Source organism: Falco cherrug, chromosome 8 (genome assembly GCF_023634085.1).
Source record: "Falco cherrug isolate bFalChe1 chromosome 8, bFalChe1.pri, whole genome shotgun sequence".
In the NCBI taxonomy this organism is placed as follows: domain Eukaryota; kingdom Metazoa; phylum Chordata; class Aves; order Falconiformes; family Falconidae; genus Falco; species Falco cherrug.
This window is the reverse complement of record NC_073704.1, coordinates 27,402,613-27,428,387: the sequence shown is the minus strand read 5'-3', so window position 1 is coordinate 27,428,387 and position 25,775 is coordinate 27,402,613. Positions and strand designations below refer to the sequence as shown.

General features: G+C 39.2%; 1 protein-coding gene across 1 annotated transcript; it reads right to left on the bottom strand.

Moving 5' to 3' along the window:
- Window positions 1–1,788: 1,788 nt before the first annotated feature.
- LOC102050663 (cytochrome P450 27C1) lies at window positions 1,789–24,888 on the bottom strand. The gene is made up of 9 exons (XM_055719521.1): window positions 24,480–24,888; window positions 19,702–19,892; window positions 17,909–18,108; window positions 15,113–15,322; window positions 13,197–13,360; window positions 8,812–8,978; window positions 7,948–8,026; window positions 6,758–6,961; window positions 1,789–4,049 (listed from the first exon to the last, which is right to left on the bottom strand). Exons 1-9 carry the CDS (start codon window positions 24,837–24,839, stop codon window positions 3,933–3,935), a joined length of 1,692 nt encoding a protein of 563 aa, XP_055575496.1. The 5' UTR covers window positions 24,840–24,888; the 3' UTR covers window positions 1,789–3,932.
- Between the last annotated feature and the right edge of the window lie 887 nt (window positions 24,889–25,775).

Here is a 25,775-nt window from a genome sequence, read left to right as displayed (position 1 = left end):
ATTATGCAACAGCACTTTTTAAAGTTATGAACATTGTGTGACAACATAACGTAGGAAGGAAAAACCTCAATGATCAAAAGCAATAGTGGCCTTTTTTTTTTTTTTTTTTAAATTTGGTATGTGGTGCAAACAGCATACATATCAGGTGCCCAAACTGCTCTTGCCTTATCCCGTTTCTCTCATCCTCACCCATCCTACGTGCAGTCCACAGCTCACCTCCCCAGTTCCTTATCTCTCATGTGTGCTTCCATGGATTATTGCACATTGCCCAAAGCCCCCACTGTGTGGCTCTGCTATTCCCCTTCCCCAGTCCTGCGCATGACAGCAGAACTCTTCTGTTTCTAGCTCTGAACACCCCCCCAGTGCCTACTTCTTTTATGTTCACAGCTGCCAGGCATGTTACTCTCTATCTTCACAGCACATCAGTGTTGAGGTATTTAAAGAGCTCATAAGTTTCATTCAGCAAAATTGTATGCCAGTTCTGGAGTTGACTACTTCACCATTGACCTCATAGATTCCTTCCATGCCTGTGTACCTACAACAGAGTAACAAAAACAGAGAACAGACTGACTGAATACAGTGATTCTAGTTAAACAACCACTTACAGAATTCTTTTCACCATGCTTCAGCATGTCATGGCTGCTTGGAGATTTTTTAAAAAATTGCTTTTTTCCTCACCATTTCTGACAGCAAATTTATTCTAAACTCTCTCCTTATGGCTCAAAACTTTCTGCACCAGTTTATTCATTGCTAGCTGGTGATGAAGGTGTTTGAAAAGAACATTTATCTCCTCTCAATATTCACTTTTCTAAACTAACTACATGAATATTTTTGAGGATACGTTCAGTCTCTTGCAGACATCCGTGTTTCTACTACCTGCTATCTAATCCAACTGGAAGGAGCATAATCAAGTCAGCACAGTTCTGTGTCCAAAGAAACAAGTTCTCCTCAGCCCATGGTTACATAGCTTCCAGATGTGCAAGGGCTTGATCTGCAAGCTTGTGATCTGCTTAAAAACACAGGGAGGCAGAGCAAAAAGCATTGCAGTATAACCCTTTCTCCACTCACAGAAACTTTAATAACCTGATAACCTTAGGAGTTGTCTTACCTGTTCAAATCAAACCCCACCTTTCTTGAACACCTAACCACACTGTACCTAGCACTTCAGATGCAGTCTCACCTATTATTCCTCAGTCTCTATCGGAGATACTTCATCTCATACATTCTAGGCTGTATTTTTCATTATTCCAACAGACTTGCAATTTCTAGTCATCTGTGATACCTCTATACATTTCATTTTCAGCTGATTAGCTCCTCAAGTAAACTCTTTTTATTCCCCACGTACATGTCTTTTGCTATTAAATTCCATCCCATCTCTATTACATTCTGGGTTGTGTTGGGATTTTTTATTATTATTTTTTTAACCTTTATGCCTTCACTCTTCATATCATTAATACTCTTCCATATATTAAGCAATTATCATTAATCAAAACATTACATTAGAGTCAGTCCTAGGGTATTTCTTGGGTAACTTTGCACTCATAATACAGTGTTACCACACCTTCAGCCAGGTCATTACACACCTTAAATTCTTGTATGAATCCCCATCTTTTCTAGCTGAACTATTAATTTCCCATGTAGCAGTGTATCTTCCAGTTCTATCCAACAAGTTAAAGACTTTAAGACAATGAAGAAAAATGCAATTATAAATAGCAATTAAAATAAGAACCAGGACTTGTAAATTCTGTATAAATATTTTATTATGTATCAAAGACAACTTAACATGGATAGATGCTGTATTAAAACAGATCACAGACTTTTGGTTTCCATGAAAAGATTCAAATGCTTTAAAGAGCATTTTAGAATGCCTCTTCCCTCTTCTACAGTGGTGTATTGCTTGGGACTGATACCAAGAAGCAAATGTACTGCAACATAGCAGAGGCTGGTGTTTCTAGCGATGCTATGGCAATGCAAAAAGAGGGCACCATACAGAATCCAAATTTGGATTCAAGGCTTGGGCCTCTTGGTCCCCAAGTCAACAAAAACAGGCAGAGTTGTGGAGTCAAATACTCAACCCGCAGACTTTTAGACAGACCTTTGCAAAACACCTCCTTTGGGATGTCAGCTGGCTCTGGCACATACAGCTCTCTTCATTCTATTTAAGATAGGGACAACTGGAAATAATAATGGGAAAGGAAAAAAAGGGAATAATGTGAAGCCCTGGAAAACAGCATCAGAAAGCAAGCTCATTCAAGGAAAAAACCCTCCACAGATATACCTGTTTTTCTTATAGTACCTATATATGCTCGATACAGATTAACATTTTAAAGTCATCACGTTAGCATTTAATCTTCTCACAGATGAGACCAATTTTGTTTATTGTTACTATTTTATATACAAGATCCATACAAAGGAGATTGCTTTGGTTGTCTTTTGTCCAGACCTTGAAAAGGCACTACAAAAAGTAACCAAAATACAACAATGTGACTGTAGTAGTTAGATATGTGGAATTTCATGTACACTAGTATAACTACAGTGTGTTATTTAATTTGACTTCTTACAGATAGATGAGCTTAGAAAAATGTTCTCTTTTTAAAAACTGTGTTGCACAACTTTTTTCTAACTCTGCATGTTGGCTGAAAAGTTTATGATTATCAGTAGGTAAACTACCTCACAAACAGTCAGAGCTTGACATGTAAACAGTTAACTATACATAACTACATAGTTAATTTCATATTAGAATATGCAGGTTTGAGCATTGTTCAAGGCATAACATACACCCAAGGCACAAGGTTTCTCTCAAAAATGAGAACGTAAGGATAATGCAGTGATACTAAAGTTATCTAAAGTATCATGCAAGAGAGACCTTTCTGTTAGTTGTCATAGGAAAAATACAATAATAATTAAAAAATCCACCTTTCAGGTGTCCATTCTTTGTATTAGACACTAGATAGTAAAAAAATCTCCAAATACTTCAGCAGTCACATTTCCATCCTACAGAAGGCAGCTGTGCATCTGCCTATGGGTTCAGCATGTTAACAAAGGGAAGTTTCCAGTTCTTACTGTTGAACTGTGAAGATAGTTAATAGCAGTATTTTAATTAAATGATAAAAATGCAACAACTACTTCATTTTTATTATTTGCATTTGGGTTTGGCATCGTATTAGCTAGAACAGTGAAAGTGGCTTGTGCTATTCCACTCAGCTTATGCTTTGGTGATGAGGACATTGTCTTGGGTTCCTAACTCTACAATGTGACATTTCAATGTTTATTTATAAGATTATTTTTTTTAAAAAAATATATACAAACATTTTATGGAGATTATGTTTTGATAAATTTTTAGTTGTTCTGTATTTTGAGTGTATTTTTTCTCTTTACTTGTCACATTAATGTATTGCTTTTTTAATACATGTGGGGTAAATTTTTACAGACAAGACAGAAACGACCTCATAGTTTCAATGTAGGTGGGAACTTTTAAAAAACACTGGAGGACAAGAAACAGAAAGACACAAAATCATAAATGCAGCTAATTTTCACATATGATACAGTAATCCTCTTGCTCTCAAACAGACTCACTGAGTAGTTGACTTTTATGAGAAAGCAGTGTAACAAAACCACTGAATGATACCAGTATGTCTGAATTTAATTTGGGGGTTTTTTTCAATGCACGTGTTGCTATTACTAGAAATCTTTCCAGGTGAAAGGAGATTCCCAGTGCAAGAAGGAATTTTTTTCAGTATATTTTTTCATATGTGTAATTATCTATTAAAGGAGAGGTAATTTCTCTTATGTACTGCTAGAACTAAGGCAGAACAAAATATTTGATTGTTTTGTGAAATACCTACAAACCAAGAACAAGCATAATTAAACATCCATGAGATGCAAGTCTGTTCCCATGAAAATCAAACAAGTATTTCCAAAACATTTGAGTCTCACTTTCTGTCAGAAAATCTCACATTGATGGAGTTTCCAGGAGTCAAAAGTCCATGTGTTTTGGCATGAACTGGTTCAGTTTTGGGAGAAATGTTGATCTCAAAATTCTGAAGCAACTGTGAAGAGAAGCAGGACAAGTATTAGAAAAGCTGCAAAATTACATATGAAAATTAGACTTTGGAAAAGAGAGCAAAATAGACTGTCACAAACAAAATTTTTGTTGCTAGTTCTGTGGAGTCTAAGTGCTAGGATTCCCATACAGGAAAGAAAAAATAGTTGTTACAAGGTGAAGATTATAGTCAAAAATCTTCCTTCTCTGATGGAGGGAGGACTGAACTTTTTGAAGAATTTCCACACAACTAGATTAAACAGTCTGAGCTTTCAAAGAAACAAAAGTCTCTTTCAAACCTCATGAGCTTCCTCTCGCTGTGTTTTTTATTTCACTTTAATATACATCAATATGTGCAATTATAAACCAAAGCAATAAAAAAAAGTCCCAATCTCATTGAACATACTTCTCTTTCTGGGTAGAAGAAAACAAAACAAACATGAGACAGCAACTGTCCAGTGCACCATGAAGTGAAACAATCATGATTCAAAGAGTCAAATAGTAGAACCTCTCCAGAACAGAATCATTATAATTCAATCACACAGGTTTTCTGTACATGAAACTTCTATTTCCATACACTTAATGAACTGAAAGAATCAGCTGCAAATACAAAGCACAGAAGCTGTGGGCTAAACAAACTTCAAGAGATTTATGTCACCTGTTTTGAAGCTGAATATAGAATACCTCAGCTATTTATTTTTAAAATTTCAAGAAGAAAATACTGCAACATTCTCAACTTTTCCTAATATTAACTCTCAAACAGTTTCCTATAAACTAAGCAACCTTCTCTTACCCTTCTCCTAGTAAGCATGATGAACAATGTGTTATTATCCTACACATAACTACCTTTTCAGTGTTAGATGTTTGACCAAATCCATCTCATTCTTCTCTTTTTCAGACCTCACATTCTTGTTATTCTCTCTGCCTTCTGAATTTCCTCCAGTTTGACTATATCTTAACATGCAGCGCACAGGGTCAGTTGCGTATCATTGTCTAGCTGAGGATTCATCAGTGTTTGGTAAGATTACATAATTTAGCTACTCTTTCTGACATACAACATGCTTGTTAATACTGTTAATATGCCCAAGAATTGCATTGCCTTGTCAGAATTAGCATAATTATTCTTGACCAATTTTTCCTATATACTTCCGGTCGGTTTCTATGGTACTAATTACCCAGCCAGTTGGCCAGCAATTTGTATTTAAGCACTTGATTTCTTCTCAAGAGTAGTAACTTGCAACCATCCCTAGTGAAAAAATTTGTGTTGATTTTGGAACATTTACCCATTTTTTTGTAGTTCTATATTCACATCCTGTGATTTTAACTTAATTCATGTCAGCTTGGTATCCTATGCAAACTCTAAAAGTATTCTCTAATCCATCATTTACACCGTTAATGAAAATACCAACCTAAATCAAATGCAGGACAGACTCTTACAGAATTTTAATTAAAGGCTTTCCCAGTTCAACAGCAAATATTTGACAGCTACTGCCTCCAGCTATTTCTTTTTTCCAACCAGTTGTGCATGCATTTTATAGGTACTTCCATCTGGAACAAATTTTATTAATTTAATTGTGAGAACAATGTATAGGACATGTGAAAATACTTCCTGAAGTCGGAATATATAATTTACTTTATATCCACCATGTTAGGTAAATGATCAAGTCAAAGAAAGAAATCAGACTGGTCTGAAACAATTTTTCTTTGATAAGCCTCATGCTACATGTGTTTCTATTTTTAAATCACTTAAATTTCATCTTGATACTTGTAAATAGATTGTGTTATTTTGTTCTAATTTCTTTCCAGTAAACAAAAGCAAGCTCTCTATTACTTCCTTGATCCTCCTATTCAAAAAGATGCAAGTATGTTTGTTTTATCCAGCTCCTCGAGAGCTATCTCAGTCTGGCTTCTGAAAGACACACGTAATTGTCCAGAGATTGTTCTATGAGTTTACTTAAGGAAATTCTAAGGCAAATTCAATCAAGCTTTGCTTTGAATACATATAACGGGTCTAAATATTTTTTACAGTTAAGTAACTATAAATAGTTTCCAAATCTTTGAGGTTTGGTTGCACAATCTGATCTCAGTATTTGAGTTAAAAGTTGTCTTGTAAATAACAAAAAATGTAGCAGCTGTTGGGAAAGCTTTCTTTATGAAATAAAGCAATGGAAAATTATATATATCAATAGGTACTAACTACTCATATAAGTTATGTATATCTAGAATGATAAAGGTAGAAGAAAGAACAAGAAGGGACAAAAAACCACAGAACATAGAAAAATTCTACTATTTGTCGTAGCGGTGTGGTCAATACAAGGATATAAAAACTATTTTATGTCTTTGTAAGCACCAAATTCTTCATAACTAAAATACTGAAACTGAGCAGGTAACCTTTCTAATATACATTAAGAAAGACTTCTAATTTGTTTACAAAAACCTTCTGTACCAAATCCATGTATTTCCTTACAAATCTTACCTTTAGTTTTACTTCATTTGTATTATAAAGATTTTTTTTCTTCTGCAATGTAGTTTAACTAATATGCTACGTATCAAGCATGATTATTTTCAATTTTTTAAGCCTTTGCAGGATGACTATGCAAGACAACACTCCAAAACAAAGGTTTTGATCCCTGTAAGATACCCAGAAATGGTATACATAGAAAAGAATCATACCAATATATTTTTCTTCTTGTAATGCTGTCACATAGGTCTAACCTGAATTAATGCAAGATGAATTTCCAGCTCTGCAATTCTTTTTCCTATACAACTTCGAATGCCATAACCAAAGGGGATGGAACCAAAATTGTCTACTCTGTCCAAATTATCTCTCCTCAGCCAGCGCTCAGGTCGAAACTCATTTGCCATTGAGAAATTTTCTTCGCTGTATGAAGTGGTATAATGACAGAGTGCCAGCTGCGTCTGAGAAAATAAATGATATTTAGCTAGCTCAAATACACATAACAAATAAAAAAGCATTTGTAATTACTGTAATTTATGCAACATGAGGTGATAAAAATTAAGTATCTTTAAGTATTTCTAGAAAAAAAAAGGATACTTAGAAAATCAGATACCTTTCTCAACTGGACAAATGAAATAATCTTCAAATTGTTTTATATGTTGCTAGATATATTAGAGAAGATGCAATGGGGAAGGAGATGGGAACAAAACTCACAAGTATTGGGAACTGTCTCAGAAAGATAGTATGAGAGAAAGGGAGAAGAGAGATACAAGGCAATGGAAAAGGTAAAAACCGAGGATGAGAAGGAAAAGAAACGACACCACCTCAGGAAAAAAACCAGCAATAATTGATGCGATGATGTTTCCGAATAAATCTGCAGTAGGGGTGCATGTGGAATGATATTTAAATAAGTACATTAAGAATTAAGAGTCCTGACTGTCTTAAGGCTATGTTGCTTTAACACAGTAATGCTGTCATTTAAATTAGAGCCATACAGTTATACCATGATCTCTATGTAATCTCTGAATAGTAGGAAAGATTCATAATTGAAAAAGGAAATCAAATTCTTTCTACAAAGGGAATTAACAGGCAAAGACTTAGAAAATCGCAAGAATAATGAAATTCATACATTTTTAATGAAATAGTAACATTGCACAGAGATGTTTATTAATAGCCTCCACCCTCAAGAATATTAAGGACAAGTCATGATGGTAAATTTGATTATACGGTGAGGACCCAAATCTAAAAAAAACAGCAGCAACAAGTCAATTATAAAATCAGGTTTTTGTCATATAAATGGGTATTATTTAAATACTTCCTTCTTAATGCTGTAGCTTGGTGAGTTCTTTTGAAATCAAAGAAGTGTATATATGTATACGTTGTGACAGATCACATTGCGTTCACAAAAATTAAACTGTTCTCTGCAGATGACTGCAATAGAACCTACCCCTTTAGGTATCAGGTATCCTCCAACGACCAAGTCTTTTTGGGTGACTCTTCCATTTCCTGGCAATACTGGATATAACCTAGAGACAAGTATTTATGAGAAGTTCAACAGCAATAATTAAAACAAATTTAAAACTTTAGATTCCAATATGCATTCACAAATATGCACTATGAACACAATATGCATTCACAGCAAAAAGGTTTTTCAAAAGTACAGAACTACTTAGAGATCCAAAGACCTTGAATGATCTGGAGAAAACGGTTATAACTGAGGAAAGTTATTTACTAGTAACTGGAGGTTGAGCTATTTGGTCTGTGTATTTATTTGCTTTACACAGGTACAAACATGCAATCAGTTTGTTAGTCTGGACACGTTTTAGAACTACTGGGAGCTGAAAAAGCCTTGTTGATGCCTTCTCTAAAATCCTTTTAGTCTCTTCACCTCACATGAACATTTGGTATAAACATACAAAAAAAGCGTGTCACATGCTTTCAATTTAATTCAAGAAGCTTAAAATGATTGTAGTGGTGCTGCAAAGTACCAGTGTGAGGGCAGAGGCTGTTACAGTGCATCACACAGGCTAATACTTAAAAGGCAAAAATCAAGCTTTCAATGACTTACCTTAACAGGTATGTTCTACATATGTGATACTAGTTCTACCGTACTTAAAAACATTAAACATTATATAATCCATCATATTTCATTGCTTAGGCATCATTGGACACAATACTGCTACAATAAATAAAAGAAGCAGCAGAGAGCGATAACAACAACTAAATACTAACATTAGCATGGACTCAAAATCCATTACAACTACATGTAACTAAATTGTTACATTGATGATTGCAGTTGTCTGCTACCTACCTCAAGGTTTCTTTCAGCACTGCTCTAATTAAAGGTAATTTTGGGACATCATGAGCAACAGCCACTTGGTCCTTCCCCAGCTTATTGACTATTTCTTCATAAACACGTTGTTGAACCTCAGGATTCTTTGCCAACAGGTACGTTGCCCAGGACAAAGTAAAAGAAGTCTAAGGAAGAAACCACAACCATCATCATCAAGTCCAACAAGATTAGATTAAAAACCATTTCAAGCCAGGAAAACCAATCAGTTTTCCACTATGTGTTTTATTTATTTAAAGTATAGTAATTAATATTGATAACAAAGGATTCAATGGGATGTTGTCAGACTTCACCATCGCCTCCTTCATCCCTTTTTTCCATCTAAAAATCCCCATGTAACAAAACAATCTGTGTAATGTTTTCCCAGTGAAATATGACAAATAACAGAAAAAATAAACAAAACCACATAAACAGTACTGAAACATAATCCATTGCTGTTTAGTTTTTAACTGTTACTTTTGAATGTGTTTATCTTCCCAACAAAAACATTTCAGAGGAAACAAGCGAATACTACTCAGAGCATTACCAACCCCTTTTAAGCCTATGGTGGTCTCCTCAGAGCATCTACACAACAGAATTGATGCTATCGCTGCTAAGATTATGCTTGATCCTTTGGTAAGCAATGCTAGACCACAACTGGCACTTTCTACCTCTTGAAAATTCCCACTTGACTGAAATTCAGCATGCTATTGAAACTTTCTTAAGGAAGCTTGAAGATGAGCTTACACATTTAAAGTGGTCCTAAATGTTAAAACATATTCCTTCCCATAATTAATGATTCTAATAATCATCAAGGCTCCAGAAAAGAGGTATTGTGTGAAAGATAATTTTAAAATATTTTGTATGAAGGAAGAAACAGAATACAAGGCAGGAGGCAGTTCAGCTTTGAGCACAAGATGATTTCAAGGAACCCATAATATAATCCTCTTTCACCTTAGCTGGAAAAATTGCACTTCGATGCACATTTGTGGTTTAGGACACACTCTGAGAGAATGAACTCACTCCATCTGTACTAACATGGAACTAAACAGAGTATTTCAATCCTAAGTTTTTGTGACCCAGTATTTATCATTCGTTTCACCATGAGCCCCTATGTTTAAGCTGTCTGGGTTTCAGGGACGATCCTATTCAAATACTAGACAGACTCAGGACATTTTGCTTCTACTGTCAGCTGCACCCAAGACGTTAAGGTCAAGCAAATGGCCTTTAGTCCATTTCCCTCACAACCATCGCTGAAGACAAAAAGTTTACCATTAAAAACGTCCCCCGAGCCTTCTGTTCTCCAGGCTGAACAACCCCAACTCTCTCAGCCTGTCTTCATAGGAGAGGAGCCCTCTGATCACCTTCACGGTCCTCCTCTGGACTCGCTCAAGCAGGTCCATGTCCTTCTTATGCTGGAAGCCCCCAAGCTGAATGCAGTACTCCAGGTGGGGTCTCACAGGAGCAGAGAAGAGGGGGAGAATCACCTCCCTCAACCTGCTGGTCACAATTCTTCTGTTGCAACCCGGGATTTGGTTGGCTTTCTGGGCTGCAGGCTCACATTGCCAGCTCATGTTCGGCTCCTTGTCCACCAACACCCCCAAGTCCTTCTCCCCAGGGCTGCTCTCAATCCATTCTCTGCCCAGCCTGTATTTGTGCTTGGGATTGCCATGACCCATGTGCAGGATCTTGCACTTGGCCTTGTTGATCTTCATGAGGCTCACACAGGCCCACCTCTCAAGCCTGTCAAGGTCTCTCTAGATGGCATCCCTTCCCTCCAGCGTGTCAACTGCACCATCCAGCTTGGTGTCATCAGCAAACTTGCTGAGGGTCCACTCAATCCCACTGTCCATGTCACCAACAAAGATGCTGAAGAGCACCGGTCCCAATACTGACCCCTGAGGAATGGCGACTCATCACTGGTCTCCACTTGGACATCGAGCTGTTGACCACAACTCTCTGAGTGAGACTATCGGCCAATTCCTTATCCACCAGGTAGTCCATCCATCAAATCCACGTGTCTCCAGTTTAGAGACAAGGATGTTGTGCAGGGTGGTGTCAAATGCTTTGCACAAGTCCAGGTAGATGACATCAGTTTCCCTTTCCTCATCCACCAACGCTGTAACCCCATCATAGAAGGCCACCAAATTTTTCAGGCACGATTTTCTCTTGGTGAAGCCATGTTGGCTGTCACCAATCACCTCCTTATTTTCTGTGTGCCTTAGCACAGTTTCCAGGAGAATCTCCTCCACCATTTTGCAGCATTTAAGAGAGAAAAATTCTAACCTTTAACCTAATCTTCTTGATTTATTTTTAATTCTTTTTTTCAACTTGTATAATGAAGACAGACAACCAGTCTCACTCTCTATGCAGCAAACATTTTTCTTTTCAGCTTCTCACTCATTAGAACAATAAAGCTTAAGGGTATAAACAACGTATGGGTAAAAAGCCCAACTTCTGGAAATGTCTTATTTGGGGCTTACATTTAAGATCAAGTTAGAATGAAAATTCATCATGATGGTCACCTTTTATGTCTTGTCTTCAAATTGGGGTAAAATGCTGTTAAGTATCATACTAGAACCTTTCTTTTTTCATTCTTGTGATACCGAGTGGCTATCCCTTGCTAAAATGCAATCCTGTTCCATTACTCTCAGAGCTCAGAGCAGCTGGCAATTGTGTCGGCTGTATACAGAATTTTGGACATAAACATTGTTTCTTCCCAGGTCCCCAGCTCCTTCATAACCTCTTAAAAATTAGCACTGTTCCAGGGACAGTAAAAAATTGACTTACAATTTTGTTGAAAACTTTTATAAACCTCTAAACCTCTTTCAGCGTCTATGATAAAATGAGATCTGAAGAGAGAGCAGCAGGGGAAAAAAAGATTCCCTCAGTTTCTGTCTTGTACTCGGAAATGAGGAAATCAGAGGTACCATCCTCTCACAAAAAGATTGTTGCCAGCTGAGAAAGCTAGCTGAGTCAAATGGAAAGAGAAACTTTTGTTGGCAGGAACTTGAACATTGTCCTTTTAGTTTAATGAAAACTGTCACACACTAAAAATGGAAAATTAATGGTCTGAAAGACTAGAAAATGAATGGGATAAATAACTGTGCTTTACTTAAGAACCAAACATCAAAAAGCTCTCCAAACTCATAAACCCTTGGGATATTTAACCAATGGAATAACCTTCAGCACATAAATGGTCTTTACATATGCTCTTTATTATGGAATTCAAAAGTGTTACTGTTGGGGTTTTTTTTGTTTTCTTTAGAAATCTTACAAACATTCTTAAATCAAAAAAATCTGAAGTCACTTATCCAGAGAGGTTTTTTTTACTTTAAAGCTGCATTACTTTTTTACTTATTTTAATCCTTTCTACTGCAAGACTATTAAACAATCATACATAGCACTTTCTTTAGCAAATTCATATAGCTTTCTTTTAAAAAACTGTTCAGTTACAATCATTTACAATAGTAGTGTGCACTGATATTCTAAATAACTCCATATACATTGTATATAAAATAGCTAATTTTTATCTTTGCTTATTGTCATGCCGCAGTCAATACTAAGGAATGCTGGTTTCATATGATAGGAATAAGAGGAGGTAAAGATATATACATGACCTTAATGTTTCTTCAAATACTCTAGATGATAAATCAGAAGAATTGGGAAAGATGGCCACTTAAAACACTTCACCAGGTGTTAACACACCGCATATGCTAGCCTCACTAATACTGAGCCCCGTTTCCACAGCTCTTTGCCTCACAGTGGCTGCATGCTGCCAGCACAAGCCTGGGTAGAGTGAACCTTAGTAGGTGTTCGTACATACACTAAGTAGCCTTACCCACATCAGTGCGGGCCTAACACCCCCTTTCTAATGGACCTCAGCAGAAACCAGGTATCTGATCCATAATGGGTGTCCCAGTTGATGTGATTAGCCATACATCAAAATCCTTTACCAAATTCTACATGAGTTTATTAATCAATTTTTTTCACGCTAACTTTCAACAGCCTTTTCTATTGTGGTCTACCTAAAGAAGCACAAATACCAACCTGATATTCAAACTAGTAAAAGAAAATGTATGAAACCCAAGCTGAATGTAAAGACAATTGCTATTTTATCTGTTTAATAAACTGGAACCAACTCCCAAACATTGGGTTCCTGTAAACCACAGCTAGTACAGAACACTGACTTCATTCCAGTAGAGAGGTTACACAGTGCTGTAAGTATTTTCTATTGCTTTAAAGATGTCATGGCTTAAATGTGTCAGAAATTACATCTGTGTAAACAACATAACCCTTCTGAAGATAGCTGCAAATGGTACTGGTTTACGAGAACAACTGCACAAGAAAAATTGTAACAAGCTTACTGTGTCCACTCCTGCCAGAAGCATTTCAGTCATATTGGCATAGATCTCTTCCAAATTAAGTTCCTTACTCACTAGGAGGTATGTAAGTAGCCCACCATTCACTTCTTCTCCTTGATCCAGCTGGGACTGAATAGCCTTCAATTTGTTGTCGACATGGATTCGACCTTTGGGATTAAAAAAAATTGTTAAGCCTCCATTTTTAATTTTTTGCTGGTTCCACTCAGTACTGACATTTTTTTCCTTATGCTACACTGCATAGCCAAAAAAAAAGAAACATAAAAAGAATAAACTGAATTTGAATCTATTTTTTCAAGGAAAAGATAATAGAGTGGTAGTGGATGTTCTTGGGTACTCATGGTAAGTAAAGACTGAGCTGACAGGAACCTTCATAACTCACAGAACAAGAACGCTGAGCACAAAGAAAGGGCACGAGACTGCAGTTTAACAGGGAGCAAAGAAAGCACAAGGTCAAGTTTTTTACGCCCACCTGGCTTGGTTTTGGGTGACTCTGCAAGAAGTAGTGAACTCTGCAGAGCATGCTGCAACTCAGCGCACAGCGGCTGCTACAAGATTTTAGCAGCAACTAGAAGGTCGAAGCCACAGAACTGAATTACACTGAAGACAAAGATGAGGAGCATCAAGGAATAATAAAAATTTAAAAACTTCAGCAAATGAAATTTTGAGCAATTTTACCCACAGTCCCATTTCCAAAACAAAGGGCATCTTCTGTGAAACAAGGGCTTTAAAAAGAAGAAAACCCCTCAGAAAGTTAATGCCTTATAGAATGAGCTTTAAAAAAAATGAACGAGAATCAACACGTTCCTTTATGAAGCCTACACAAATAGACACATCACACACAGTGATTTTCACCATTTAATTCCTTTTTCGCAAAGGAATTAAACAAAGAAACAGCATGACAAGAAGTTTCAAATGGAACAAAATTCCTTAAGAACAGTTTCTCAGCGGCTTTTAGAGTAAAGATGACGTCTTTTTTTAGTTGGTTTTAATGCAGAAAAGGGAACAAGAGTATTTTATCATAGGAAAGAATTTAAAAGTGGCAGTGTAAATAGGTATGTGTTCCACAGAAAACACACCTGTGTCAGCATTAAATGGATTCCCTAACGCCTACTGTAGATAGAGATCAATACACATTTAAAATTAAGCATATTAGGCAAATTAAAAGTTAAGAAACTAAAGAACCTACCCTCAAGAAGTTGTACACAGACCTACCTAGACAAATAGTGCTAATAAAATACATTTAAAAATGCATGAGGCTTTCTAACATTAGAGAAGGTAAGAGGGTTCAGGTATTTTTAACACTCCAGAATATTAAAAAAAATATATATTGCAAAGACAATTCCTTCTTCTTGCTTACATGAAAGCTGATTCAAAAGTAGCTTGGAATGCTTTATTTACAAAAAAACATACTGTAGTACTGCAGTGTACTTCTGTGTCAACTTGTATGTATATATATGAACTTCACAAAGAGTTTAATTAATTGCTGGTGTCTAATTTTTTTAACTTTATAGTCAGTTTTAGTGCTGATTATTTGTCAGAGTGCCTGACTGAAAACTTGCTGAAGTCAACAAAAGTACCCTCATTAAAAACTGAGTGGCTTAAGATAAAGCCTTGGCAAAGAACTTGGACCTGGAGTGAGGGCTGGGTGCTGAAACAGATGAAGGCAAATAAAGAAACAGCAGTATAAAACAGAGGAATGTTCAAAGTGTACTGGTAAAATTCTTTTTCAATAGAGTATTTTTTTAAACTGTTCCCTTGGCCAAGTCTGCATTTAATATGAAACTTACTTCTGCTACAATGTCTTCTTATAGTTTTAGAAGAGAAATACAGCAAGTCCTGCTCAAACACACAGAGAATCTGCAGAAATACAGCTGAACTTTTCTGCTACTAAATCTTACTAAATTTGAAGAGTCCATCCCAGGATCTGCAGAACTCTCTCCAGGGTTTTGGAATAAGCGGACGAAGCCATTTGGGAATAGCACCTGCATACATAGTGGTCTTAAACATACTAAACATCAACTCCAGAGCCTCAATATATTCAACAGTCTGCTGTGGGACGTTGTTTTCCAGGCAGCCCAACCGGCATTCATACAGAATAGTTGCCACACCTGCACATATGAAATCAGAGAATTTGCTATACATTTGCATATATACATATTAATACTTCAAGGTATTAAAATACTAACCTAATGGAACTACCTTCCAAAAACCTTTAGTTATTGTGACTGCAGTTGGGAACAGGTAAAATAAAAATTTAAAACACAGTAAAAAAAATCCTAGCTAACCATTGTAGCGAGACAATGGTTACTATGTCAGGAACACCCAACCTGAGAAGTCAGCTGGGAATTCCATCAAGAGCAGAGCAGCCCTCCCGCTTACTCACTGTGTTCTGCATTGCACCGCAAACCCTGCGCCTGCAGCGCTGCCCTCTGAACACACAGGGACGTACAAGACCAAAGACATTTCTGATAGAAGCGCAGGAGTTTCTAGCAGTGGCTCTGCTCTTCTTCGTCATAAGTTGGTAGTAAATGAATAATGAGTATGCACAAATGGATAAAGAGCTTGCACTCTAGACAGTGATTTTACTGCACACAATGTACTCCATGCGGCCCTGAAAACTAGCAAGTGTGTGACACTGTTACAATAATAATATTGACTCCTCTCTCATTCCTGACTTGCTGTAATTCCTCACGTGTTTTTCCACAGTGTTGTAGTGATCCCTACTAGAAATACCATTTCTCCCGCCAAAGAACAGTACTTATATACAAAGTGTATATATATAAAGTATATATAAAGTATTTTATAAAATTTGTATTCTTCTCAACTCTGGACCATTTCTTCCACTTATCAAGTTAATTCTTACCTGTCCATTAGTGTTCCTGCAATTTCTCAGCTCAGTTTTTATAAACATAATCAAATTATTAAATACTAGGCAGAACTCAGCCAGAAACTGCCCTACTGGAGTTAGCCAAAATGTTCTTTCAGTTTGACAGCAAACTATTTTTTAATTACTTCCTGAACACCAGTTTCTAGCAATTTTGCCTCCCAATTTGAAATATCTAGATCATATTACCCGAGTTATTTATGAAAATACCACATGTTACAGTATAAAAAGCATTCCTATTATCAAAATAATCTTATTTAATGGTTTTTTCTAAAATCCAGTGGGGCATGGGGCAATTAGGCAATTTGAAAAGGCATTTAGGTAATTTCTCAAAGCCATTTAATTTTGTGCTTTAAAATTCATTAGTTAATAGTTTGCCCACATCTTTCCAGGAAATGGTAGAATAACTGTTAACTAGATAATTACAGTAACTGGTCTATTAACACTCTAGTCTCTTTTTCTCTCTGGTTTTCCTATGAAAAGCAGGTACCATAGCTAATGACAATTAACCTTGATCTTGCCTTCCATCAAACTCTCCATAAATTCTCTAGTGTGCGTGCATATATATGTGTGTGGTATGTGTCTGTGATTTAAGAAACTTTTCTTTTTCCCTGTTTTTGCTTTGTATTTCTTCTTGACTGACAAAATAATTTTCAAACCTGGCTATTTTCAGCTCCCTCTTCCTTCCCTATTTTCCTCCCTGGGAAGATATTTCTCTATGCCTTTTAATTCTCTTGTGCCTCTTTCAGCAACTGCTAGTTCTTATGTGTTCTTTTGCTCTTTACATGGTCCTTTAAAAAAAGCTTGCACATTGGTTCCCTGAACAGTTGACAGTGTAAGTTAATTAAAACTGCAATTCAAATAGGAAATAAGTGCGTACCAGGCACAAGTTATAAATGAAAAGCTAAAAGAATGTGAAGAATTTAAACTAACCCATCAGTGAGAGTGAATCTGTAAGCTCAGGGTGTAAAATTCCATAAAATTGGTAACTCTTAGTTGAATGCCGTTTTTAGACACTATTAATGTAGGACAGACTCAGGTTAGTTTACCAAACCTGAGTGGCAGCCAGCAGTGCGATACAGCATCTTCATAGATTAGTGATTTGGAGGTTCTTGCAAATCTCAAATTATTCAGCTGCCTGTCAGCAAAGAGTACCAATGTTTTTAAAAGGCACTGCATATAAGATCAGGTTGTATGCAGTCAGTCAGAGGAATGCATGAAACATGAATCACCATTCAATCTCTGCAAGAACACAGGAAATGCCATACTAGCTCAGGCTGCAGTTCCATTTAGCGTTCCATCGTTAGTGGTAGGCCAGTGGCAGATGATTTTAAGGCAAGCACAACAATACCACACTTGGCATGTGTAAGCAGGGGAAAGCAGTTTTCCCACATCCAGCTATGAACAAAATTTAGATACATCACATAGCGATTCCCCAACTGGAATTTGGCCAGTATGTTGGTAAATTAACGTGTCTTACCATCTATACTGTCAACACTCTTATTCTTGAGAAATTAATACAGAAGTAAGGAGTACTGAAACTGCTCAGGGCCTTGATTGTACATTTTACCTATATACCAGCATTTCTACAGGAATTGTCTCTTAGTACAAGGTATCACCTCTTTGGACTCTACAAAGGGATTCTACTGATACCTACTGTGCTAAGTAGGAAGACACCTGGATGCACAATACCAAGCTTCCCTTTTCAGATTAATCACAGTGAGGCACTAGTCATATGACAAAAATGCCTAACCATAAGCAACTGCTTTACATCCATTTTCTTTACAGATGTTATACAGCCTGGGCTTACCTTCCATTGAATACTTGAAGAAGAGGTTGTTAACATTGGTCACTGTTTCCCCATCGTCCTCTTGACTTCTGAGGGTGTGGATTCTTTTAATTAAGTCTTTGATAACTTCATTGACTCCTTCAGAGTAAACAGCCACATCTTTGGGTTTCAAAATTTTTTGCCTCAGTACACTTCTCATTTTTAGCCATTGCTCTCCCTCCCTAGAAGAAATTATTAATGATGTCTAAACACAATCTTCTTTAATAATCATCAGCTGGGTAAGAGCTCTGCAATGAAACTGTTTACAGTTCTTCATGTCAAACAAAAGCAAGCGGTGAAATGAAAATTATGATATTTTATTCTGTATTTAGTGCACATCCTCATTAAATTTCAGTGTTGCAACACTTATGTACATGTGTAAGTTGATCTCTGGTTTCAGTGACAGAACTTGTCCACTCAGTGTTCTGAATCTGACAAGTGTCTCGGTATTAGTGGTTTAGTAGTAGCTAACAGAAGAAATTGGCAAAATTTTCTCATTAAAGTCACTTTACATAAATATTTGAATGGATAGTCTGCAAAATTGCTTTTACCTTGAATTGGCGCTTAACTACCAAAGAAAGGTATCACACTGAGATTTGGCAAATCAACAATTACAGCTAGTACCAAAAGTTCCATTACCGATCCATCATTTTCAGTTACCTTAATTCTAAACCTACAAAGTAATAGGATAGCAGACCTAGCTATAGAGAAGACAATTTACAGCTAAATTCTCCTTCGGCTGACCTATGTACTGAAACCTTTGAACTAAAGACTAAAAATCTGAATATGTAGCTTCATATGAGCAGAGTATTTGGGAACAGTGGTTTCAGGGATATCTTTCAACTCCTTGTGAGGACAGGCAATTCTCTTTTATGCATTCTTACTAAATTGCCAAGTAATTCCCATTAATTTTTTTCACCTGGAGCAATGCTGCTGCAAGGTACAAAAACTTACTGGCCAGCAACAGAATTTAATCTCTTTAACAAACATTTTCTGACTGTCTCTTGATTTAAGATCTCATTTCACAAAGTATCAAGGAACTGTTAGTTTGATTTGAGTCTGCAGTGCAATACATAATGCCTTTTGCCACCGCAAAAGAAACAGGCGGTCCGTGACTCAGGAAATTTCCGTGTAAATAAACATCCTGTGTCATGGGGACTGTGAGTAGTTCCCAGTGGCAATTAACCACACCCACATGCACTGCCAGTTTATGCAAGCTATGAAGACAGAAAACTGTTCTAGAATCAGCCACATACAAAAATATCTGCATGGGGATGCACTACAGTGTGAGGGTACCATACAGTGACTTCTCTGCATTAATCTATTGAAAGGGCACTTTGGTGAACAATAAAGCTAAAGACAACCTGAGCCAACAAAGTCCACAGAGCACACTGCCAGCTGGATGCAACAGTCTAGCTCTGAAGCAATGAAACTACATCTGTGCAGTGCTGTGCCAGAGTAAGTAAGCCCTTTTCTGTAATGCTGCTTCCAGGTAAGTGAGTCAGCTCAGACAACTGTAGTTGATACACATTCCCCAAGAGTGGTTTTATGCAAGGTGGCTTACTCCACATTCAAACTATGCATCCTTACCACCCCTTTGAAAATTTACAGCAGAAGAGACAATTCACCATAAATTCCTGTTCTCTTCCCCCCACTACACACACAAATTTCCACACACAGAAAAGCCTGGATTCCCAGATGACCTGTACAGTCCTTCAGCAAATCACTAAACTTTTACAAGAAAACAAAGGAAATGAAGGAGTAATAACACTTACGCAGAAATAAGTCCCGTGGCTCTCCCTCGTAAGTCTCTGTACTCCTGCCAGGATTCCATGTTAGCTCTTTGTGGTGCTCTACCTTCTGCTCGGAGGACTTGAGCAACCATATCTCGATCTGCAATGGATACAACAAACTGGGGACCAAAGTGAGACTTGAAGATCTTTCCATATTCCTGAGTGTGTTTTTGCTACAGTGTCACCAACAAAAAGAAACAAAGTAAAGCATTACTAAGGAAAAATATCACAAAAGGAAACCAACAATTCCTCATACAGCAAATCAATCTATCACGTCTAGAACTTGATCCCCAGCCTTCCAGTCAAGGAAAGGTTTGAAATGTCAGGAGAAAGCATCTAAGCATTACTGTGAAATATTCACAAGGAAAACAGAGAGGTCACACTGTTCAGGACCTCTGACTGAAAAGATCCAAAGCTCCAAGGCACTAAGCGTGAGTGAAACCAAATACTGAGAAGATGAAAGGATTTGGGCACTTAAAAACACATCCCTTCAGATCAAACAGGTTAGAAATAATGTGTGAAAAAATTAAAATCATGGAGGTAAATAGGTGAAACTAACACGATAATACAAAGATATAATAATTTACTTTTAATGTCTTTTGTAAATAAAGACTTACTCTACCATTTTATTCTTTACAAAAAACTACACTTAAGTTTCTCACACATAACGGAGGACAGTGATAGCATAGCAGCCTAGCAGAAAACTGTATTTTGGTACAGCTTCATCAGCAGTGAACTTTAGGATGACATATGTTAATTCTGCAAAAGGAAGGAAAAGTTCAGGTCTTATTCCTGCAGTGAGGTTTATTTAGTGGCTGATCCACAAGTTGTATGATTCAAGCTGGAGGCAAGCAACAAGCAATTAAGAGGACTGGGAAACATTAAATGACATATTTAAAAGAAAAACAAAACAAAACAAAACAAAACCCCACAAAAACCCAAAACAAAACAAAAACCCACACAACAAAACGACCAGAAGTTTTCCAGTAAAGCTGCACTATCACTGTCCCATGAAATCTCACTGATGATTTCAAACAAATTTAATTATTTAATTCTGACATGGTCATGAAATGAAACACTCGACTCCCATGAATTCACTTGGAGGAGAGTTACATCATCATTTTAGTGGGGAAAAAAAAACACCAAAAAACTGCAAAAGAATAGTTAAAGCGATATTATTACAACTTTGGATTTGAGAAAGTTTTAAATTTTAAAACCTTTATTTCAGGTTAAAGTAGCAAGACAAGTTAAACTGACCAAAGTTTTAACTTTGACGCTTTATCTGCATCTAATCCAAAGACATCTGTTTGCAGAGTTATGCTGATTACAAATCAAAGATGTTTGATATGACTACACTAGTGAAAGTCTAGGGTTGACCCAAGATTAACTTATGAGAAACCTTTCTTTAATCAGTCTTGGTTACAGAGATGAATTGTTTAATTGCCAACAATAAGTTTAAGACACATGAGTCACTCAGCATATGGTACCAAGTGCTTATAAAAGGAGTAACTCTTTTTGCCTAGTTTCCAAATAAAACAGGAGTTGTGTGGTTGTGGTCTCCATCAGTCTCCTCTCAACTACTTTTGGAACACAATGGTCAATTTCAGTCAAGTTCAACAGAGAGTTAAAGGTCTCCTGCAACTATATTGTTACTGTTTTAAAAAATCAGCATCTGGATTCAAATGAGACACACATATTAGTCACCCCGACATGGGAAATGCTACAGTAGGAACTCGGCTGTTTCTGCTTGGTCTGCTGCTAACCAAACACCACATGCAGACCAACATATGAACAAGCACTCCCAAACCCCAAAGTATCTCTTGACTTGGAGATAGTTCAGGGATATTGAAGCTGAACTCGGAGAGAACTGAGAGCACAAGTCTTTAAAGGAAAGTATGAGTTGGGAGATAAGTGCTGGAAAGAAAAGGCAGTGAAGAGGGTGGGATACATGTCACCAGTCACACAAAAACAGGTTCAACACATTTTGCTATTTATGGAGCAGCTTGTTTTTCCCACTGACGGCGAGTGAGGTTTACATGGGAGGATAAACTTCAAGAGAAACTAAATCAAGTGTCAAGCCATCCAATAAAATAAATGAAACATTAGTTTTAAACCAGAAACAGACAAGGACAAGGTATTTGGCCATCTCTTGCTTTCAGCAGAATGATGTTCAGTGTACCAACTTCATGTTAAAAGAAATACTCGGCATTTCTCTTCCATATTTTCTATCACAACATAGGTTTTCTTTCCCTTGTAATTCAAACCTTAAAAATATCACACTTCAGTGTCTCACATACCACTCTCACACCAGACATTCTTTCACACATCATAAATTCAAACTGCCAGCATCCAAGCCCTCCCCCCTCACCTTTCTTTTCTTCATACTTGCATAGCAGTGATGAGACAAAAGAGATCTAACCGCACCAAATTAAAAATACTTTCCTTTTGTCATAATTGCTGTAGGCATTACTGCTTTGGCCAGGACTAACTGGAATCATGTTACTGAGAACAGAACCTCCTTTGTGAAAAAGCGCTCAGCTTCCCTACCCCTTCTGCATATAGCGTACAAATATTTGTGTGCACCGAAGGATATCGTTTAAGTAGCTGTGCTGGTTACCAAAGGGTTTCAGATTAATTCATTCCTGATGTTCACTGTATTGCTAAATTTAGCAGACTGTTATTAGTCCAGTTAATGCCTATTTGCATCCAGCATGTATGCAGACAGGGCATCCATGACTTGTAAAGTGACTTTTGAGACTCTGAACAGAATAAAAACTAGTATTATATTACAACTCCTCCTTATCCTTCCTCCCGCTTTCCTTTCCATGAATAACATTCATTAAAGAAGAAAATATCCATATCAGCTAGTAGTGGTGAAAAGCATATACTGTTTGGCCTTATACTCGTTTCAATATTTTGAATAATTTTCACTGTTTTGACAGTGAAGGAACTGGAATTCAATGGTAGTATTGGGTTTTTAGTGTTACCAGGCTATGGTGAGTGCCTCTCGAATTTCGTACAGCACCACAGAGGTAGAAGAAAAAAAAAGAAATACAATGCAACATAAAGCTTTAGCTATCGTGAAGTTTCATCTGCTTGTGTCTTGGTTAACAAGCAATTAAGTTGAGCAATTCATTGTAAGCAATCTAGTTTGGCTGGCATCAAACCAAGCATACACTGAGGAGCCCAAGTTTCTTTTTAGAAATCCTAATGGTAAATACAACAAAGCCAGACAAAACCAAGCAACTGACATGATTTTTTTTTCCCCCAGTTTCCTGCTTCTTTCTGGTGGTTTTAGGCCCTTTGTAAATCCTACCTTCTGAGTAGTTTTGATCTTCAAACCATTTACAGTTTTGCCCTGTTCTCCCTGGTTTCCTTTTTCTGTTTTTGCTTTCCTTTCTTTCAACATTTTTTTTTTTTAAATTTCAGTGATTTTTCAGGCAGCGAACCTCTTGGGGCTGTCTGTGAACCCCTTCCTAGCGTTCTGGGAAAGGCCACTGAGAGGAGCGGACCAGTGCACGCCACATGGGAGGTACGGCCAGGGGTCCGCGCTGCGCTGGGAAGCGTTACGGACCCGCTGCCGCCGAAGGGCGAAACCCACGGACGGCTCCGCTCCCTCGGGCGCCAGTGCTCGCGTCAGGGTCCCTCGGGCTACGTGGGGAAAGGCCGCGGGAGATGCGCTGTGAGTTTTGAGGGATGAAACCCACATGTCTGGCCAAGGTACGGAACAAAAAAGTCACCTTTGGATAGAGGCAGCCTCCGGGTGCGGCAGCTGCCCGTGCCAGCGCCCAGGACCCACCGTGCGGAGCGAGGAGGCGCGCTGGCCCAGCCCGGGCCGGGTCTCCGGCCACAGAGGGCGGCTCGCACCCCCGCCCGCGTCCCGGTTAATTTCACCGCCCCGCACCCCCGAGCTGCCGCACGCCGGGCAGGTGACAGCAGCCGCCCTCCCGCCCCCCACCCCGCCATCAGCCTCCCGCCGCCATCAGGCCCCGCTTCCCGCCTCCCCTCCCCCGCGCCGCCGCCGGCCGGTGGGGCCGCCAGGGGGGGGCTGCCCGCCCCCCGCGCCCCCCGGGAGCTTTCAAACCGCCCGCTCCTGCCGAAGGGAGGGGGCCGGCGGCCGGGGGCCGGCCAGCGCTGACGGCAGCGGGGCCAGGCGCGACTACCGCCCCCTCAGGGGACCTATATAGGCGAAGTATATTTATGTAAGGGGAGGCCAGGGTAGGAGCGAGGGCTGGAGAGACAAAATGGTCTCTGGCCGCGGCGGAGCAGCGCCGGGCTGAGCCGACGGGAGGAGAGCGGCGGCAGCCCCCCGCACGGCAGGCGGCTGAGGCGGGGCGGCCCGGGGCGGCCCGGGGTGCCGGCACGGCCTCGCCGCAAGCCCACGCTGCCCAGCGCCGCCCGCCGAAAACGAGCCCCTCCGCGAGCGTGTGAAACACCCCGGCGGGGAAAGACGGGACTCCCGCCCCTCCCCCCGGGCAAGGCACCTACCTACGAGTTCAGAACCCGCCCCAAGATGAGAAGGGGGGAGCCGAGGGGCCGGCGCGCCCCGGGCTCCTCGCCGAGACCGACCCGCCAACACCCCCGAGGGCTGCGGGGGGCGAGGGGGGGACCCCCAGCCGCGGCTCCTTCCCAGCGGCGGGGCGGTGACTGGCTGCGGTGCGGGCAGCCCGGTGGGCGAGCAGCGCTTTGTGGGGGGAGAAAGGGAAAGGCTGGGGTAACCCCACGGGAGCCAAGCATGAAATCACCCCGGTAAGCTGTACCTGGATCTCATGGATGCGGCCGAAGCCGTCCTTCCAGAAAAACTCGTAGAGATTGTAGAGGGTGTTGGGTCCGGGCATTTCTTGCAGGCTCTTGACCCTGCCGAGCCGGTGCGGTGCGGGCTCCCGCAGCTCCCGGGCCGGCCCCCGCAGCTCCCCGGCGCGCCCCGGCGCTGCCACCGCCGCCTCGCCTTTGTTCCCCGCCGCCGCGGGCGGGTTGTTCCGCACCTCCAGGGACGGGCTGCTGCAAAGTTTGGGCAGCTGGTGAAACCTGCTGGCAAAAACCGCGTGGTAAAAGTAAGTTCTCTCAGATTCAAGCGTCTGCTTGCCCTTCATCGTCAAAACTCTCGTGAAGAAAGACATGTCGCTCAATTTCAGAAGGGTCCACTTTGCTCCTGCAGCTGCTTGTTGCTTGGTTGCTCTTCCTTCGCTGCCTGCTTTAACTTGTACAAGCAGCACTTCTCCAAACTTAACTGCATGAGCATCAGTTTACACAGACCATTATTTAACGCTCCCTCCCCTAGGGCTGGAAAAGGGGGGTGGGTCTGGGATGAGACTTGAATAGAACGAACCTATTATTTTGTATAATTCAAATCAGATAAATTCACCCATTAAGCATGCGGCCAAAGTTTAGATTTTCCCTCTTTCCCCCAATGGTTTGGCAAAAAGCTCACAGAAGGATTATCCCATCTTTCTCCTTCATTAAAAAAGGTGAGTTTGGGGCTGTTTTTTCCTGTGGTGTTAAAAAATTCCCATATGTTAGAAAATACCCTATTTTCTGCCAGAAGTTCTCTTGGTACCGGTCACCATCCTGTAACATATACAGAAAACATTTCTGCTTCCACATACAAACTGCAATGGTTTTACACCATAACCTCACAAACACAGTTCCTGTAAATTACAGTATCCAGGGATGTCATTCGTATTGCAGAATGATTTATCTTTTGGACAGGATATACTCCATAAGCAGCTTCTGTCAACTTTTGTAGAAAATAACCAGTGCCCTGCAACTGCATAGTGTTACATCACAGCTTTCCCTCCATTTGGCTGCGTAGAACTATGGTCACACACAGAAAACTTGAGCTCCAACCTGTACATCTGTTCGTTTTGCACAGTTTCAAAAGCATTTGTGCTGTCTTCATATGCATTTCTGTATAATTTTGAAGGTGTTAGCGATAATCTTTAAAATGTTGATCAGTTTCAGAAATGTTGAAGAGACCACCTTAGTTGTAACTGAATCAGAAGCTGAGGTGAAACTTGAGGACAGTGGAAAGTCTCAAAGAAGATCCATATTTCCAG